General features: G+C 52.0%; 3 protein-coding genes across 5 annotated transcripts in view; 1 reads left to right on the top strand and 2 right to left on the bottom strand.

Annotated features, from left to right (window-relative positions):
• Nucleotides 1–5,380, bottom strand: part of OSCP1 (Organic solute carrier partner 1) — a 21,896-nt gene extending 16,516 nt beyond the window's left edge. Inside the window, exon 1 of the mRNA XM_070539086.1 lies at nucleotides 5,125–5,380. The gene's annotated coding sequence lies outside the window, so the exon portion shown is untranslated. The remainder of the gene's footprint in view (nucleotides 1–5,124) is intronic.
• LOC139060155 (neprilysin-1-like) lies at nucleotides 481–6,833 on the top strand. The gene is made up of 4 exons (XM_070539077.1): nucleotides 481–2,697; nucleotides 3,955–4,067; nucleotides 5,388–5,721; nucleotides 6,337–6,833. Exons 1-4 carry the CDS (start codon nucleotides 691–693, stop codon nucleotides 6,679–6,681), a joined length of 2,799 nt encoding a protein of 932 aa, XP_070395178.1. The 5' UTR covers nucleotides 481–690; the 3' UTR covers nucleotides 6,682–6,833.
• On the bottom strand, nucleotides 3,268–19,409 carry LOC139060158 (uncharacterized). Of its 3 annotated transcripts, XM_070539081.1 has the most exons (10): nucleotides 18,989–19,409; nucleotides 16,092–16,223; nucleotides 12,447–12,618; nucleotides 11,297–11,460; nucleotides 9,832–10,435; nucleotides 8,611–8,645; nucleotides 7,538–7,654; nucleotides 7,269–7,440; nucleotides 4,140–4,186; nucleotides 3,268–3,433 (listed from the first exon to the last, which is right to left on the bottom strand). In XM_070539081.1, coding segments are annotated over exons 1-9 (1,635 nt in total). In that variant the 5' UTR covers nucleotides 19,227–19,409; the 3' UTR covers nucleotides 3,268–3,433; nucleotides 4,140–4,185. The 3 variants fall into 3 exon arrangements, with proteins under 3 accessions (XP_070395182.1, XP_070395184.1, XP_070395181.1); XM_070539083.1 differs by lacking the exon at nucleotides 4,140–4,186; XM_070539080.1 differs by lacking the exons at nucleotides 3,268–3,433; nucleotides 4,140–4,186 and having other exon boundaries at nucleotides 7,015–7,440.

Here is a 19,409-nt window from a genome sequence, read left to right as displayed (position 1 = left end):
CGGCAGGCACCGCACACTCTGAATGCTCACACATGACTCCTTCTATAGCGTTTGACGTTAGACATGCACGCAAACTCCTGTCGAGCTTTGTCCCAAGCTTTAAATGTAAATTATGGGTAGTACAAGAGGAGGCATGAACCTGTGGCATGAGGTGTCCACACGCATTCGATCACCTCGCGTTGTCCTGTGTGACGAGAGGTGTACCTTTTCCGGCAGCTGCAGGGTTAAAAAATGATATGTCTCTTTCTCGAATGCAGTCGATTAGCCATTTAATGGGTTTTTTACAGCCTATAAGTGTATATACTTTAATGCATGAGCAAAAAAAAAAAACTGGCATCGCTATTTCATCCTCTTTCTTGCATATATATAAAGACAAGGATGTTTCTCAGCACCATCGTTACTACGACACTCAAGAATGTTTTTGTACACATTACCCGATTATTGACCCATCCTTCGCCGTGGGTATGTGCCACAGCTATGATGACTGTTATCATCATCACTGCCGCGTCCCTTTGACGCTGAGCGTAAAGGCGGACGACGTGGTGCGCCCGGCCCAAGACCACAAGGAGACTGCGAGTGCCCGAGCATGCGACGACTGCCAGCTTGAGGGCTGTGCCGCAGGCGGGAAGAGCACATGGCCACACTCGCCGCGGACGAGGATGAAGCTGGCTGACGCCGCAAAGCGGGCAGATGCCATCGGCAGAAGCCAAGCATGCCTCCGGCCGCAGTCCTCGCTCAAGCTTCGCGGTACCATCAACTTCTCTGGGCAGAAGCCAGCAGACCCCTCCATCGCCGAGGTCTCCCAAGGGTCGCGCACACCGCTCTTTGCCGCTGCCCGGAGCTTCGTCGGGCTCGAGTCCACCTACTGTCAAGCAGCCGCTATGCCAGCGCCAGTGCTGCGTGCCGAGCGCAACCCGGTGCCAAAAACCGCGCGAAGCACCGCGGCAGTTCAACCGACGGCCGCATGAGTCAGCCAATCCGCCGGCGGCCGTGGCAAGTGGCGGCGTCTTCAGCGACAGTTCCCTGGTGCGCAGCAGCGCCGGGCCCAGGCTGTCGGTCACATCGCGACGGCGCCAGTCCGAACCCAGCCCCAGCAGACCGCCGCCGCCGCCGCGGGCACCCTATTCCCGTCCTCAACCGCGCCTGCAGCCCTCGGCACCTCAACAGCAGGTGCAGCAGGTTCAGGCACCGCGACAAGCACCGCCTCCGCCGTCGACGGCTCAGACGATACAGCCTCCATCACAAAGCCGCTCGGGCACGCTGTTCGCCTTCACCGTCGCCGCTTTCGTGCTGCTCTGCAGCGGCGCCATCAGCGCCTACTACGTGTGGTACAGCCACGGAGAATTCACCCGGCAGCGCACGACGGGACTCAACAGATTCGCCGTAGCAGTGCAGAGGCCGCAAGCGGAGACGCCGGCGGAAATGCCGCCACCGCTGCTAGTCGCACCACCGGTTCCAGCGGGCGAGCAGCCGGCGCCGCCACCGCAGCCAGAGACCACCACGTCGACAACGAAGCGCGAGATGTACTTCGGCACGCCGCTGGGACGTCGGCGCGCGCTCAAGCTGCGGCCCGAAGACGACACGGCGTCGGAGCTGGCGAGCAAGCGGCGCCGCTGTCTGACGCGCTTCTGTCAAGAGCGCAGCGACGCGGTGCTCTCGGCGCTCAACTGGACCATCGACCCGTGCACGGACTTCGAGGCGTTTACCTGCTCCAGATGGCAGGCGCCGGCGCCGGCCGAGGCCCTGCTGGCCGAACAATTGGAGCGCGAGTTATACCTTTCGCTTTCGAGCAAGCTCAAGCCGGAGGTGTGGCGCGTCGAAGGACTGCTCGAGGAGTGCCTGCGCAGTCCGCTGCCGCAGGCATCGCGGCTCCAGCTGCGAGCTCTGTTGCGCGACATGGGTCTGTACGGCTGGCCCTTTCGCGCCGATGCCCAGAGTCGCGGCGACGTGTGGAAGGCCGCCGCTCTGCTCTTCCGCCACCTGTCCCTGACGCCGCTGCTGGGCGTCGCCGTGGCGCCGCACCCGCGAAACGCGTCGCAGCCGCTCGTGACGCTGGACGAGCCGGACATGCTGCAGGACGCCGCGCACGCGCTGGACGCCGCTTTCAAGCACTACACGCCGGGCCGCTACGTGGAGCTCGCCGAGCGCGTCAGCGACTTCTCGTCGCGGCTCTCGCAGATCGTGACGGGACGGCGCGCGGCGCGCCTGAGCACGCTGCGGAGCCACGCGTCGTTCGCGCCTTTCTTGGCGCTCGCGCTGGGCGACCTGGTGAGGCTGCAGGAGCGCACGCCGTTGCTGGTGCGCTGCGAGCGCTTCGTGCGCGCCCTCAAGGCGCTGCTGCACGCGACGCGAAACCGGGACCTGCTCAACTACCTGGGATACCGGGCGCTCGTCCACGTCTCGCCGCTGCTCACCGAGGAGGCGCGGCCGCTGGCGGCGGCGCGGATGCTGCAGATCACGGGACGCCGCCGCTACGGCTGGCCGCGCTGGCGACGCTGCATCCGACTCGCCGAGCGCGCCGCGCCCGAGCTGATGGCGTACGCACTGGCCCGAGCCGCACAGCTGGACCGGCTGGCCGGGCTGCGGTTCGCTCGGGACCTGGCAGCGGCCGTGAACGAGTCGCTGGGCGCCTTCACGTGGCTCGCGGAAGCGGACCGCCGCAACGCGCGCACCTTGCTCGCTGCACTGGACGTGCAGGTGCAAAACAGCTCTCTCTCTCTCCAAGCGTGTATAGAAAGACTATCTCTACGACAGTAATTATACCGGTCGTTTCGCGCTGAACCAGCGCACCATGTTTGGACACTATTAAATTGGTAGACTTTTCCTATAAAACAAAGCTATTTCCACCGAAATCAAATGCACAACGCTAAGCTACAAAAATCAATTAGACAGGTGGCGACGTCGACGTAAAATTACCGCAATAGGTGTCACTTGCAATACGACCAGCAAGCGTTAGGAAGTTACAAAAATGTCGTCAGTGATGCCGCAGTTCAAACATGGTGTCCGCTGGAGACGAGAAAAGTTATGGGATTCGGTTGATTTCACCGTGGAAAGGTGCCGCTATTAGAGAAGTATGAAATTGTATTCATTCATTCATTCATTCATTCATTCATCCGTCCGTCCGCCCACGTCACGGCAATGCGCTAGTTTGCAATTACGCACTAACCATTATAATTGGCTAAAACCGCTGCGATGCCACGCACCCCAAAATTTGGCCGCGATACCATATTAGTGCGAGGTACGCATGGAGGATATAAGACGGAGCTATACAGATCAAACAGGTTAGTTTATTCCTTACAACAGTAATGTGACAACTGAAAAAAAAGAAACATCGCGTGGTCATCGAATACGACCACATTGGAGTTAAAACGGTCCGAACAGCCCAGTTCCACTGAAAATATTTGGCACTTGGTAACTGCAGGCACCATGACATCTGAAACCAAGATGGGATAAGGGTATAGTTATTTTCGGATACAGCGTACAGAAATCTCGTAGATCATCATCTATTAAGCAACTGAACGTTCTTACTAGATTAAAATATATGGTTGCTTTCATCAGTAAATAACGCAGTTGAAATGACGATTGAACAGAACACACTGGATACTTCTGGAAACATAGAAACAGCACGATATATCGTTAAAGCATATATGCTGCACTTCGAAAAATTAAACTGGCACAATGATACAAAGATAGAAACAGAATAATCGAAACAGAGAGGTCGAAGTCAGTCAAACTGAGAAGTAGGGGCTCGTTGGATTGACATAGTGCGGACAGAAGACAGACGCACACATACAGCCGGTGTCAAAAGTTTGCGGAATGCACATTCCGTGAAAAAAAAAAAGGCCTTTTCTCAAGCTTCTGACGCCGATTGTACGAATGTATGCAACGGGCCTTCGGTGAATAACTCTGATGTGATATCTGACAAAGTGCAAGAGCGTTCCCGTTGGCACACAGGTATTCTACCCGGCGTGGATCGGCAACTCGACGCTGCGCGAGGCCTACGACTCGCTCTTCCCCGAGGTGACGCGAGGAAACGTGCTTCAGACATACAGGGACTTCACGCGCAAGTACGGCCTGTGTATAACCTCGCCATACGTTCTTGCGCCGCGTGCTGGGTTTGACTTGTAAAATACCCCTACCATCGAGCTCCGTTGATTTTTGTATAGCACCGCAGTCTCTTGCTTTTCTGTAGAGAGAGAGAGAGAGATTGCGAATAGAGAACGTCACAAACAAGTGCCACAGAAAGTCATGGGTGAAGAACTACACTTGAAAAAAATTTCGCTCTTTGAGGCTTATCTTGTCCTCCATCTGCCTTAAAAACTCTGCGCTCGCTATTTTCCAGTCGAAAATGCTATGTCAACGCTGATAAGGCACATGCCGTTCGTGACCTGGAAGCGCCGGGCTCGCAGGGCTAAAGAAAATAAATGCGGGCAAGATAAATGAAGATTGTTGTTGTGGGACAAAATAATTAAGCACCAAAGGGTGCAAACTTTTTTTTATTAGTGTAACTGAACCGGTTTATTGACAGCCCGCAACAACTCTCAGGATATTACTAATCCTCGAAGTCGGTCTACCACCCGCGTGGACGACTGATGAACGGAGTGAGGCAGCGTGTGCAAATGAAAAAATGCTTCTCGCCGCTCGTCAAGTGAATGTGGTAACGTGGGGAGGTTCACACCGAACGTCAAACTCATGCTTCGCGAACAGAAATACATCGCACAGATCTACGGGGCGATAAAGAAGGTCCATCACCGACGCGAAACTGAGGTGAGGAGAAAGGTTAGAATAGGTCCAGGCTTCAACCATCTGGCGTAGAAGTTCCGATGGCACGGTGTCCATTAACAGTACGAACAAAGGAGGTGCTGGAGACTTGTCTACACCGTGTATAAATTGAGTTCTCGTACTAACCTTCAGAGCGCAATCACTCCGCTTGTGTTCAAGCATACTCAACGTACACTCCAACAGAAGAGGGATGATATTCACGCGGGAGTATCAGAACTCCGGAAATGGGAACTACAAATTGGGGCAAGCAGTAATTATCGCGAAATGAATCGCCAGCACCACTCTTCGTTCTTACAGTGTATAGTTTCGGTTTTACGGACGCCATCACCTCGGCCTGCTCACCTTTAGTTCTTCGTTCCTGGTACAGTTAGACGATGCGCTTCTTAAACGCCTGATGGGTCTACAGGTCAGATTTGACGCTTCTAGATATATAGTCACAGCAATAGACACGCCCAAGTTTCTGACAGGTTCCATCAGGCTCCACGTCCCAACGGCCGGTGAACTCAACTTTCAGACACGTACGCGACGTCGCAACACGTGTCTCCTGCTTTAAATATACCGCGCGAAAAACGCCCGCGTGACGTCAGCGGCGTTTCGCGACGCAGGTTGACGGAACGTCGGCTGGCGGCGCAGCTCGGCACCGGGGGCGTCGCAGACGGTTCCTCCGGCAGAAGCGGTGCCACGTCCGTGCTGGACGCCCCGCTGGGCGCCCCGTGGCCCTGGTCGGCGCTGGACGTGCGCGCGGGTCTGGACGCGGACGCGCTCAGGGTGTACGTGCCGCCCGCGCTGGTCAACGGCAGCACACGCGGCGGAGACGCCTGGCTCGCCGCCCAGCTGCCCGCGCAGGGCCCGAGGCTGACGCAGGCGCTCCTGGAGGCTCTGCACGAACGGGCGCACCCTGCGGCGCGCTACCACTGGTCGCTCAACACCAGCGTCCAGGCCAGTATATATCGTGCGCCCCCCACCCGCAGCGACGGTCAGGTTTATACTCTGTATAAGAACAAAAGGAATGCTGACAATTGCTTTAACCTCTCACGTTATATTTAACTAAGTTTTTTTTCTACTATACTGTCTGAACGACTACGTTCAGTGTGCTGGTGCTCGGTGAACTTCTTCAGCGGTAATGACTGGCTTTATGAAACCTTCGTCACATGATCGAAACCTTTGGCTCGACTCGGTTATGTGTAACGCTTAAAAAATGCGTTAACGATTAATTTTCGACCAACAAAAGTGAGTGGCGCCAATATCTTTCTTTAATGAACAGCACAGTCAACTCCGCGGGGAAACGCCTAACCAGTCACTATTCAACTGAATTTAACTTAAAAACTAGCGTTACGTATTAAGAAAAAGAAACTGACCGATACAACGTTGCAAGCTGACATCTCTCCTCGAGGAATATTAAAATCTGAAGACTTTCATTCAAAACTTCATCCGGCTGCTATATGTGAGCGATTGAATACTAACGAGATGTTCTTACCTATGTAGCATGGAACGACTCTCTCGACTAGACCATTGACTCTCCGCTCATTCTGCCGCGCGCAACGTCGCACGCAGGCCGCCCAGCTGGAGCGGTGCTTGCAGCCTGCCGGCGGCCTGGTGGTGCGGCTGTCGCTGGAGCCCGCGCAGGCGCTCTTCGCCCGCTACGTGTCCACAGTGCGCGCGCAGGGCATCCAGGACGCCGCCTTCCTGGCGCCGGGCAACGTCACCTCGGAGCGGCTTTTCTACGTGCTGTTCGCCCTGGGCGGCTGCGGAGACAACGACGGCGCCGCGAAGGGGCGCGTCAACGCGGCGCTGCGCGAGACGCCGCAGTTCGCGGCCGCGTGGGACTGCCGCGTGCGCAGCCCCATGGCACCCCGGCAGCAGTGCCTGCCGCCGCGCGAGACCGCTCCTTCCGCGTGAGCGCCTCCTCGTACGCGGGAGCACGCGAGCGGACGGACGTGTGGTTACTGCGTGCTCCGGAGACCACCACAAACTGCGTTTCCGTCGACGCAGCCCCTTCTGTGCACGAACGCCATCGTTTCGAAACAGCAGTTTTCACCGGCTGCCTTGTCGCGATGCCTGATCAGCGTACATGTACGACTTCCAGCACAGTCCCAGGTGGCAGTCGACGCCGTCCATTCGTCCGCAGGCTTAAGATCTCGAGGCCCTCCCGTCGGAATGTATACAGTATCGTGCTTCATATTGATCCTATACATCGGCTATATATGGGCAGCCGCCAACTGTCCCACACAACGTAACTCGTAATGGAGACGTGCTGTGGTCTCGTTGCGGGCATGCTGCTCGCCATAGTGGCGGCAAGTCACTGCGTTGCCTTCGCCATTCCGCGCACGCGGCCAAAGCATCACAGATGCTCGCGTGTGTTATCACGCAGTGCAAGCCACTTGAGTGCAGACGATCGATAACGACGCACGTCTCAAGTGACCCTGCGGAGGAAGACAAGGGGTACACTGCAGGCACGCGCGACGATTTCAAGAAAGCGGACATGCCATTGAGAAAGCCGGGCCTCGAGCCACGCAGCCTGCGCAGCGCCCACGCTGCTGCTGATGGGGCCGTCGTCTTCTCCCCGCAAGCCGTGCTGACGCCATATCCTACGGGCAGCCTCAGTCTTTCCGGAGGCGAGCAGCAGGAGGCTTAAGTTGTACGCCGCGTCAACGTTATCTGCGGAGAAGGCGAGACGCGAAGCTCGGATGAACCTGGCGGCCTAAGAAGAACGGCCGTAGGCACACACCGATTGGAGCGCAAAGGTTCATCTTACCGGGACAGATTGCCAGAGCCCGCGCCAGCTGCCTCCGCGAGGCTTCCCCTTCCCGGGGCGCCCGGAGCACCGCGATGTTCACCAACAGCTGGGAGCGCATCCAGTCGCCACCGCCGCCTGCGAAGCGCACCACACCGATAACTCCGCAGACATGCAGCGCACCAGCGGATAAAGCTAGGCGCCGACTTTTTATTGCGATGCAGACGAGTTCGCCCTGCTTCTCGCTCATGTTGAGTGACTATAAAGGGGAAAACAAATTCTGAAACCGTGCCACGTGTGCTGAATATCTCCCTCTATTTGCTAAAAGGCAGTGTCCTCACAACACGCGAGCTCACGTTTGCCCTTATTGATATTGCGAGATACTATACGCTGATGTCGCACAGTGTCGAATAAGGATACCTTTTCAGCTGTACCACGTCACACTTTGATTTACATGCGCGATATGTTATCCTAAAAAAATTAAATTATGGGGTTTTACGTGCCAAAACCACTTTCTGATTATGAGGCACGCCGTAGTGGAGGACTCTGGAAATTTCGACCTCCTGGGGTTCTTTAACGTGCACCTAAATCTAAGTAGCACGGGTGTTTTCGCAATTCGCCCCCATCGAAATGCGGCCGCCGTTGCCGGGATTCGATCCCGCGTCCTCGTGCTCAGCAGCCCAAAACCATAGCCACTGAGCAACCACGGCGGGTGATATGTTATCCTGTACAGTCAAGTGAGTTATAAGCACAAGCCGATTCTGCTCTTGAGGCGTCGCATGGCGTCGGAGCCGGTAGCGCCATCTCTTTTGCGCTCCCCAAACTATAACCGCCGTAAACGGTCTATATACCTGGCGCGCACAATATACGCGGTGATCAAAAGAAAAATTGTAAATGGTTGCTAAGGTAACTTCCCAATGAGAGCACCCGTACGTAAGCCGTGATTATATAGTCCATCTTCTTAAACCATGCATCACATGATGTTGAAGCCGCCAGTGGGTGCCATTCCAAGATCGCAGGTCAGAAGAGCGCAAAATGCCCTCTGTAACTCGGGAAAAAAAAGGAAAGAAAAAAGGCGTCTCGCCTCTACTCACCCTCCTCACCAGCTGCAGCAGTCAGAACAAGGCCCCTGCGTAAAAGCAATGAGAACAGCTCTTTACACGGCATAGATTTCATGCTAAAAAAAGAAAGAAAGATACGGTAGGCTACACCCGAAAAGCACGTTATCACCAGGGCCCTTCCTGTTATTACTATTACATTCTATCTAGCACAGGCACGCACGCATACACAGAGAGAAAACAAGTTAAGCACATACCGTAGTCACGCAAATTTTGGCCCTTATGCGCCCCCCCCCCCCTCTTTTTACCCTCCGATTATCCTACGCTTGAAGTCGGCGAAGGCATTTAGGCTTGAAGTGTGCTTGAACTTCTATAATTTCCTATATTTTCTACTAAAATGCGGCTGTCAAAACACGTACAAGTGCTTAGAACCGCGACGGGATGCCCTGTGATTGGCGACACGTGTCGCCGATCGATCCCTACCTGGCCCTACGACTACTCGACCCATCCACTCGACAACTCGAACGGCGCCGAGTGATATTTGCCTCCTCCTTTACGCGCTGTTCAAGATGTGCAACTCCGCAAAGCGCCGCATCGAACCACGACTAAAACTACAGAGAAAACCAAGCGAAACGCTATATATATATATATATATATATATATATATATATATATATATATATATATATATATATATATATATATATATATATATATATATATATATATATATATATATATATATATATATATAGTTGCAAGACGCAGCGCGCGCCAGCATCGAGATTCGGTATCTGCAAGAGCTTCAACAACGACAGGCGACGTAGCACTAGGAAGGTCGCCATCATTTTGGTGGGCTCGGTATAATACAAATTATAGGGTATCCAGGGCCGGTACAGTGTACCCTTTATATTCTAATTATTTTAGTATTATCCTCCCATACGTTACACGAGAATTGGCCAGTCATTAGAGGTAACTGATCAGAAACAAAGTCGAGCAAAAAAAAAAAACCCAAAGGATCCGATAATACCGGCGCAGGACGCATCGACTTCTCTGCTCTTCCAGTGCGGATTTCTGAAAAAATGGCCTGGCAGAAAGACGCCGTTGCGTCCTGGATGCTTCCACTACCAGCCATACCGAAACGATGGTGAGTCAGAATCTTAACGAAGGACAGAAACCACACCGTCCGCAAAGCGTAAAGAAACTTTGCACGCCGCGGCGAACATGTGAAGTTGAAATGCGTCGCTGTGGACTCACTTTCGGAACTCCTCGAGCGCGCTCTCGCTGTCCCCTAGCGCCGCCATCGCCGATCCCCTGCAGAAGGCGAGACGAGGGTCGCCCTCTTCCTGGGGCGCACCGCCTTCCACGGCTCCGCCGCACGCTTGTAGCGATGCTCGCGGCCGTCCCGCGCGCAGCAGACTCAGGGCCCAGTCCACGCGCAGCGCCGGCTGCTGCCGATGGAGACCAGCCTGAACCAGGACGCCGTAGGCCCTGGCCGCTTCCGCGTGCATGCCGAACCTGTCCAAAGCCCTGGCCGCAGCCAGCGCCAGCTGAGAGTCCTTGCCGGGGCCGTCGCAGCGCGCGGCCAGGCGGCCCAGAACGCGGCCCTGGGCCTCCCGCAGTCCCAGGGCGCCCAGGCACGCTGCCAGGTTCCAGAGGGCCAGCCCCCGCTCTTCGCCCTGTTCCGCGCGTGATGCTTCGGCGGACTCCTCGAGCCGCACGGCGCGCATCAACAGCTGCAGTGCCGAGCGCCAGCGTCCCTCGGCGGCCAACCGGCAGCCTGCCAGAGTCCACAGCGGGGCTTCCCTCGGCCAGCGTTGCAGGGCGGTCCACAGCTGCCTCTCGTCGGCACCGGCCAACGCTGCGGCGGCGCCAGACCACGGGGAAGTTAAGCGGCAGCCACGTGGAACGTATACTTACAGCGTATCCTATAGGCGCGTTGCATCGCGCGCGGCGACGGCTCGTGCATTTCACGTAACGCGGCGGTTCCGCTGATCATAAACCCCGGGCATTTGCTCTGTTTGGATAACCCACGTGGGCCCTCGAAGCACGGTCATCGCGCGTTGTAGGAAGGACGAGTCGCAAGAACTTCACAAATGTATTTCATATATATATATATATATATATATATATATATATATATATATATATATAGTCGCCGCTTTAGAAGGGGGGTACCGAAATATGGCACTTATATCGATAAGACGGCAGACAATACCGTGAATATTAGTGTTATGGGAAGACACAAGAAAGGATTTAAGCACAGTGAAAAGTTAGGCCAAAATAACATCCTGCAAAAGTTCGCCAGTCAGTAGCCCCATGCACAACTACCATAAAGCCTATGAAAATTTCTCAGAAAGACGGCTTCGCAGCACGGCGATTACACCACTACACTTATATTCTCATAATATGCAGGACGTCGCATGTAGATCGGGTTCGAAAATATACATGCAACAGACATACTGACAAACAGAAACAGTCTCCCGTTTCCATACGTGTATAATTTCGCACCAGATCTACTAAGCCCACCAAAGCACAAGCTAAACACGTTTTGCTAAAGAACGTGGTTGTCCCCACATAGACTCTCAATTGTGGGGGACATTTCCTCGTAGTTACGTGCTACATTCGCAGGCTGCAGTCAGCGCACACAACGTTGCCCGACTCGATCACTGCACGCGGGCCAATGACTCGCGCGTGAGCTCGAGTGAACGTTTAGGCTTACCTCGGAAGTGCGCGAGCCTCGGTCCGAGCGCTGGGCAGCGCACCTGGTCGAGCAGAGCGGGGCAGCAGGTGCCCTTGAGCGCGTAGTCGGCCTGCGCCGCCAGCAGGTAGGCCAGCGAGCGCAGAGAGGCGTGGTCACCGGCGCGCAGCCACCGGAGCCGACCACTGCGCGAAAGGCAACGGTTGACGGTATAGCCGCCATTCGCGTATACGGCATCTTGCTCCGTTGAACTACGAAAACACCTGTTTCCAAACCGCCTGCACCGTTCGCGTTCAAATTTAGCAAACGAGTACCATTCCGTCGGGGAGTTAGAGCATTACAAATTTTGCTAACGGCACGGTTAACCCCTCCCAAAGTATCTAGTGCCATTACTGTGTTCTGCCGCGAAGCACGAGGTCGCGGGTTCAACTTCCGGCAGCGGCAGCTGCGTTGCAACGCATTAGAACACAACACTTAAATGTACTCACGCTGACCCACCGCGTGTGAAGATAACAGCTGAAGGGGGCTTCTCCTCATATAGAGCCTCAATGCGGGGAAGCCCGCTTTAACGAAAGCTTTAATAGAACGATTTCGAAGGGACAGCTATTCGGAGACACTGAAAGGGCCATATGCAAACTACCGCCAGTGAAACACAATCCATAGCAAATACATGGCTCCCACTATGACGCTTTACAACGCGCGCTTATTGCCGTCAATAACCGGGACAGAAGCCGAGAAAGATTGGCCACCGCCGGCTAGTGCCTAATTGGGACGCTGAGGAAGAGAGTACCTACGGTCTCGGAATTATTTCGACTACCTAGATTCTTTAACGCACACCAAAAACACACCACACAAGCATTTTTGGCCGATATCGGGATTCGACTACCGCGGAGGGCTCCATAATAATTATTTAAGTTAATTTCCACACATATTATAATGCGTGCGTCTATATTATTTCATAGTCATTCTATTCCTCGGAGCTGGCTGCTTTGCGTACCTGCTCTTTTCGCCGAAACAAAAGAATCCACACTTCTTCTGCAGTCTTTGAGACTATCGCGCCTTCGTCTGTACGTCGGTTGTACACCGAGTGTGATATAAATGCATAATTACAATAATAAACTGAAACTAAAATCGCAGCGCGAGACCTCGGCGGTGAAAACCACTCACGCACCCAGCCCAGTCGAGGCCCCGGCTCCCCGGGCGATGCAGCCAGCGCATCAGGGGCGCCAGCATCCGCTGACAGCCACGCGGGTCCCCTTCGGCCAGCAGCCGCTGTGCCAGCGAACAGCGCACCCGGCCCAGATCGGCCGCCAGCCAGCCCGGACCCGACCGCATGCCACGCACTGCGCACGATGACGCGACGGCACAATCAGACTGGCGTTTCCGCATTGGCGCCGTGCGCCGACAGCCTTTAGCGCAGAGACGTATGCCACCAGAGCACCGGAAGACGTATCTGGGAACAGCAACGCTGGTGGCGACATTTCATGACACTGTTGCCAACAACACAAAGTGCCAGAGACGTCCTTGCGCCACCCGATTCTTCGCTCCGAAAAAGGAAATGCAGAATGAACAACAAATACATCTTTGTACAATAAAAAAGGTCGCAGTTCTGCCACAAAGGCAAAACACTGACAGCGACAGCAAAGTATTAGGCAATTACACGGAGTAAGGTTTGTAGCTTTATTGGCAGTATAAATTCCAGTAAACATTCCTTTAATAATTAAGCTGAGAAGCATGGTGTCACGCGCGCACAAACAAACATGAAGAGACCTTACTCGATGACCGCGAACACTTGCTGTCACGATGGTACGATGTATAGAGCGTAATAAGCAGAGAGGAGCGATCGCTTCGTGCTGCCTCTGGATTCAACACGTCTCTTAAACTTGACATTACGCGACGTCTAGCACTAGGCGCGTGGTAAGATAGCGCACATGAAGACACCAGTCATTTGGGCTCGCATAACCGGAGATCACCTTCGAGATAGTGCGCGCGGGCCGCGTATGCGATCAGTCGAGCGGACAGGCGTGCGCAATCACGGCCGGGCTTGAGGAGACGCGCGCTACCTTCCACCACCCCCGCCTTGCGCGCTTGATCACGTGACATCCAACACTGCGCGCGCGAGAAGACGGCACGCATCAAGCCGCCATCCTTGGAATACTGGCGATGTGTTCAACAAAATATATCCCGCGCGCTTTCGTTAACTGTCACCACTAGCACCGGCAGACGTGTTCGAGTTAAGATTCCCGGATAAAATCACACCCGCTCCCTAACTTTCGCACATGCGCACTAGCTGGCACGTGCCATTCACAATATATAGCCATCGGTTCAGCGAAGTAACAACTAATCCGTAGAGGTTGTTGCGCTTTGCATACTGGTGGATACAAGGGGCTCACAGTTCACAAAGAGCAGCTGAGGCGACAGGTAAAACAGTAACAATACTAGCGCACTCACACATAACGTTTTTACAATTGAAGAAACGTATTTGAAGCAGCCATTTGACCCATTTGCATTTATGTGAAATATCATTGCTAACCTCGCTATCCCACGCAACTTCATGCACTACGCGTATACCGTGGACTTGAACGGTTTCGAAGAGCTCAAAACATGGGACGAAGAGATGACGACATACACAGCGCTGATCTCTTCTAAACATGCACCAACTGGCCCTGTTCAACACACTCCTACTGTGGAATAGCTCAAATTTATTGGCTGGGAATAAAAGCTACAAACAACAACGAAGACGATGCTAGTGATGATGATGATAAAGGCCCTCGCACAGCAATAATTCAGGGAAGTTTGTGCACCTCTTCCAGTGACTAGCTTCTGATAACAATGGTGCCTGTGCATGGTGCACAGGCACCGCTATTGACGCCAAATTTGTGTATCTTCATCAATAACTTGTGGGGATGCGCGACTCTCACGCATCCCCTGATATGCTTTTCCCGCATGGCGCGTCTCCTGTAATCCGGCTTCGCCGCGTGGCCTGCGTGATACCCGCGGCGGTCGATGTGGTTGGGGCGCAGTGCGAAAGATGGCGCCAGTGTTGCGCTGCTAACGCCCTCTCACGGCAGGGTTACTTGGGGGCGCAGGGGAGAAGAGGCTGGCTCTTGCACGGCGGGTCGGCGAATAGCGCGGACATTCCGCGCGCGCGACGACCGATGCTTCTGCGAGACCGCCTTCGAACGCACCATTGTTGGCGTGACCGTACACGCGAACGACCAGGCGTTGGGATCCAGCATGGGGCGAACATATTCGCTCGCTCTGCGGTCGCGGTGAGTCGGACTTCTAGATTTGTCGCGCGCCCATCGGCATGTTTTGCGGATAGCAACTCGGCTAGCAGGCAGTGATCTATGAAAGGTGCAATAAATGCCCTTGTGATTGTTTGCACTACTGTACTGTCGTTCCTTTGTCCCAAGAGCACGGGAGGAGAACCCCACAAACTGTACCAATGAAAGTACTGAATACACACAGATATATATTATGTTTCCTTCTGTAAGTTCCAGCCACATAAGTGCACCTGGTGCGCTGTTTCGAACACTGCTGCTAAAGTAACAGGATATTTTTTCCCCTCTCCACTTTCTTTATCCAGTGCATCGGACACAACCACCATTTTCGCAAGCAATGAAGGAAAGCCCACCCTAAAGCAACATGGCCATTGAAAAGTATACTTCTCCACACAACTAGAATGCAAAGTGGCATAACACAGTGTAAAGGCGCCAGCAAGGAAAAGTTGGCGGTGAGGGTCGAAGTCTTCGATAAGTTCATGATCGGCAAGACGAAGCCAAGCAATAACAGCATTTCTGTTTGGGCTTTTGGCTGTAGTTTCTGCACGGTGTGCCATGTCCCATATACTTGCAGTAATGCTTTTTGTTTTCAGACATTTAAAAGTTTGTCTCATACGTCGGACAGTACCACGAACCTGAATGTCACATGCATGGTGCTTAAGGAGCAAGACGTAAAGCACACAATCTAGCCCCTGATTTGGGAGCATGAAGTTATCATACTAGCAATTAAGGGTGCACTGTCACCATACCAAAATTACATCTGTTTTTTAAAGAAAATACCAAGTGTGCAAGAAACAAATCTATGCATGGCACTAGTAAAGAAAGTGGACTTCACAAGAGTGATCACGACAGTTATGTGATGCTGTTCTAATTTTGTTATAAGTAATATTATTTACTAGTTGTGTTGTTATGATAATAAATGCTTATTTTTTATTTTGTTTATGATAGAATACAATCTTATCACCAAATAAAGAACCCCAGACAAATAACTGAAGCACTTAGACTACCTCATTACGTTAACCGACATGGCACAGAAGTATTTAGAAGTTTCTGTTCAGATCAATTGTTGTGTACTAATCACCAGGCTTGTTGGTGTGTTACTGCATAGAACTTTGGAATACGTGTGAATGTGTACTCGGTATAAGAAGCTCCTCAATGAAGGCAGTTCAGGCATATAGAAAATCAGTTGCATGCCAATATCTAATAGGTCAAGCATAAAAGAGTCTGCTTAGATGTATTATCAACATGTTGTACATTCTTTACCTAAAAGGCTAAAATTTATCATTTCGGGTGAAAACAAGGCATGACAAATCTCATACTAAATTTATTTCCTTCAATATGAACCTTAACTACAGATGCTATGCTGACTGACAGACAAAATGCAATAAATTTTAAGATGATAACTAAATTCTGCACAATTTGCATTGACAAAATGATTAATCAGGTCTATCATGCTGTTGTGTCACAGCTGTAATCCTCCTAGCTGTATCACACGTCGCCATGGACAAAGTTGTACAAGCATTATGACTTGCCTTTTTCAAGTAGTACTCTGTGATGTGATAAAAGAACAGGTAGTCCCAGGCGAGTGCATTTGGAAGCATTGTGCAATACAGCACAGGCTAGAGACAGAATGTTGCTGTCTGCAGGCATCAGTGTGGCGTCTCCTGAAGAATAAGAGTAAAAAAAAAAGGGGTGACACCTTACATACAGCAACAAATGGACTGCGTTAGACTCTACAAATAGAAGGCTCCAGACAATTTTACAGCCACTGTAGTATCAAAGTTACACTCATGTACACTATCAGCACACAAGTTCTCCATGCATGTTTACTAACTGACTGAATTACGAGATCCAACATCACACAGTAACATTTGGGCTTTTAAGAGATGCTATAAGGAGGGCTTGGGATTAATGATGCTTGGAGTTCTTCAATGTGCATCTAAATCTAGGTACACAAGCGTTTTTTCATTTCACTCCAATCAGAATATGGCTACAGTGGCCAGGTATCGAACCCGCGTCCTCATACCTAGAAGCAGAGAAAGAGAGAAAAGGATGCATAGAAAGGCAGGGAGGTTAACCAGAAGTAGTTTCGGTTGGTTACCCTGCACGGGGAGAAAATGTAGGGGGATAAAGAGAGAAAAAGAGTGGAAGGGGTAGATAGAGATAGAGAGACGAACACAAACAAACCACGTACACTATAGAGTGGTAGGGGGCGGCATTCTTAGCCTATCATGAAGGCCTGCAGACTGCAGGAAGCTTAATAACGCAAGTAAGGCCTTCAGCGCATACGTTCTTTGGTAGCACTGACCTAAAGCATTCAGTTCTGATAGTGGACGATAGTCTAACTGCTGCAGCACTCTGCACATCACTTGCCTCTGGGCACTACATCACGGGTAGACACAGATAATGTGTGCGAGTGTCTCATCGCTGCTGCATGTGTCGCATGTGGGGCTGTTGGCTATTCAAATAAGAAAGGCATATGAGTTCGTAAATGCAACGCCTAGCCACAGACGGTACAGCATGGTCTGTTCAGATTGTGGTAACCCAGGCGGTAGATGTATCTGTATATCCAGAGACAACGAACGCAAACAACACATGGTGAAAACATTCAAGTCCCACAGGGGGCAAGGTACATTCACAGGACATCAATTGCAGCCCAGCCATAGGGTCCATCTGCAAGCGGAATCAAGACACATTGACCACTTTCATGTGCAGATCGGGCGGCTTCGGCGGCGTGGTCATTCCCGCTGATGCTGCAATGTCCTGTAAGCCATTGAAAGATTATGTTGTGTCCCTTGTCATGGCTGCGATGGTATATCTGTCGAATACCCGCCGTGGTTGCTCAGTGGCTATGGTGTTGGGCTGCTGAGCACGAGGTCGCGGGATCGAATCCCGGCCACGGCGGCCGCATTTCGATGGGGGCGAAATGCGAAAACACCCGTGTGCTTAGATTTAGGTGCACGTTAAAGAACCCCAGGTGGTCAAAATTTCCGGAGTCCTCCACTACGGCGTGCCTCATAATCAGAAAGTGGTTTTGGCACGTAAAACCCCAAATATTATTATATCTGTCGAATTTCTGAGGCCAGTTGTTCACTGAGTCGGTGGCACAATGGGCTTTGCATGCAGTCATTAAAGGGCTGCCTTGGAGTCACTAAAAACTGTCCGTTGTTGCGGTAGTTCCTGATTAATGAAAACAAGTGCCGCAAGTTCTGCACGCATTGATATGGTCACACATGAAGTTTTTAATTTGATTTCTTCAGATCTTGCCGGGATGATGACTGCAGCAGCAGAGCTGTTGAGTTTTACCAAACCATCTGTGTAGACATGTTGGCGTAATCTGTGCACATTGTGAATGTGCTCCAAAGTTGCTTGCTTCAGAGCTTGCGATGGCACTCTAGCTTTCTTTTGATAATATGCATTGCGTGCTGAGTGGCCGAATGGAGTCTTGTTGGGCACTGACTGCTCATATATCGCTGCGAAACCGTCCACTTGTATTGGCTTTACACGACTGCTTGCTTCTGATTACCCGCTGTGGTTGCTTAGTGGCTATGGTATTGGGCTGCTAAGCACGAGATCGCGGGATCGAATCCCGGCCACGGCGGCCGCATTTCGATGGGGGCGAAAGCACCCGTGTACTTTGATTTAGGTGCACGTTGAAGAACCGCTGGTGGTCTATATAAACTTCCGGAGTCCCCCACTAAGGCGTAACTCATAATCAGAAAGTGGTTTTGGCACACAAAAGCACATAATTATTTTAAAAATTTTGCTCCTGATTATGATACTTTTCTGAGGTGGAAATTGAGTATGTAATTTCAACTCCATATGTAGCCAGGTTGGGGCTTACTGTACACTTATGGATTGTTTACCTTATTACGCATTCATTTAATTATAGCCATACAAACCGTACTGCATTCACGAGCTATGCATGCATTTCACATTTATATAGTTCTAGGTGCTAGATAAATACCGATAATTATCCCTACTTATCATTTTCTATCGGTTTAAAGTTTAAAGCGGAAGTACCCTTAAAAAGCACAATAAAGATCAATATTAAGGCTATTCCTAAACAGTGAAACTTGGTTGCTGTTCATTCAATGCTATTTCCTTACTTCATGCACACTAAACTCTTTTTGTAGGCGCGGCATATCCTGGCATGCAAATTCAGCAATAATTGGCACAGGCACTAAAACTACACCAGCACACAGTAAAGCGCACGCATGTGCCCAAAAGGATAGACCATCCAGCGCCTTAAATGGCTCCTTAGTAGTAGTTTATCTAGTTTTGCAGTTAACAAGCATGCATATAGCAGTCAGCATCACCTGAAAGTAGTTGCAGGGCTCCGTTATGGTGAGCACTTGCACTGAACGTTACTCTAAGCAACTACCCAACCCCCTTGCCCAGTTACGCAGCCAGAAGAAAAAGTAACCACCTGTAAGCAGATCCATCAAGTCTTTGTACTCGTGGATCTCCTCAGCGGGATCAAACCGCGTCTCCGCCTTTCCCGTGGAGTGCACTTCCGATTGGCACACGATGTTGTTGAGACGTCGCACCAAGCGTCCGAAAGCCTCATCCTCATCATTACTTGCGTTGTGTCCATCTGAATCTTCATCGTGCGCTCTAGGCTCAGTACATGCACTGAAACCGAAGTGACCTATTGATCCTGCCATTTTGCATTAGCCAAATTACTGTGTCATACCACACATTTCACGTAAGCTTGCACGTCCCGTGCAAGTGCGCGTAAACGGAAACTCCAAATAAACCGCGTTTCGGCCTCGGTTTTCGCGCGCCCCGCTTTCGCACACTTTTTCCACGCTCGCAGTTTTACGCACTATAAACAATGACTCCTGCAC

Source organism: Dermacentor albipictus, chromosome 5, assembly GCF_038994185.2.
Source record: "Dermacentor albipictus isolate Rhodes 1998 colony chromosome 5, USDA_Dalb.pri_finalv2, whole genome shotgun sequence".
In the NCBI taxonomy this organism is placed as follows: Eukaryota; Metazoa; Arthropoda; class Arachnida; order Ixodida; family Ixodidae; genus Dermacentor; species Dermacentor albipictus.
The sequence above is the reverse complement of the archived record's forward strand: the minus strand, read 5'-3'. Positions and strand labels throughout refer to the sequence as shown.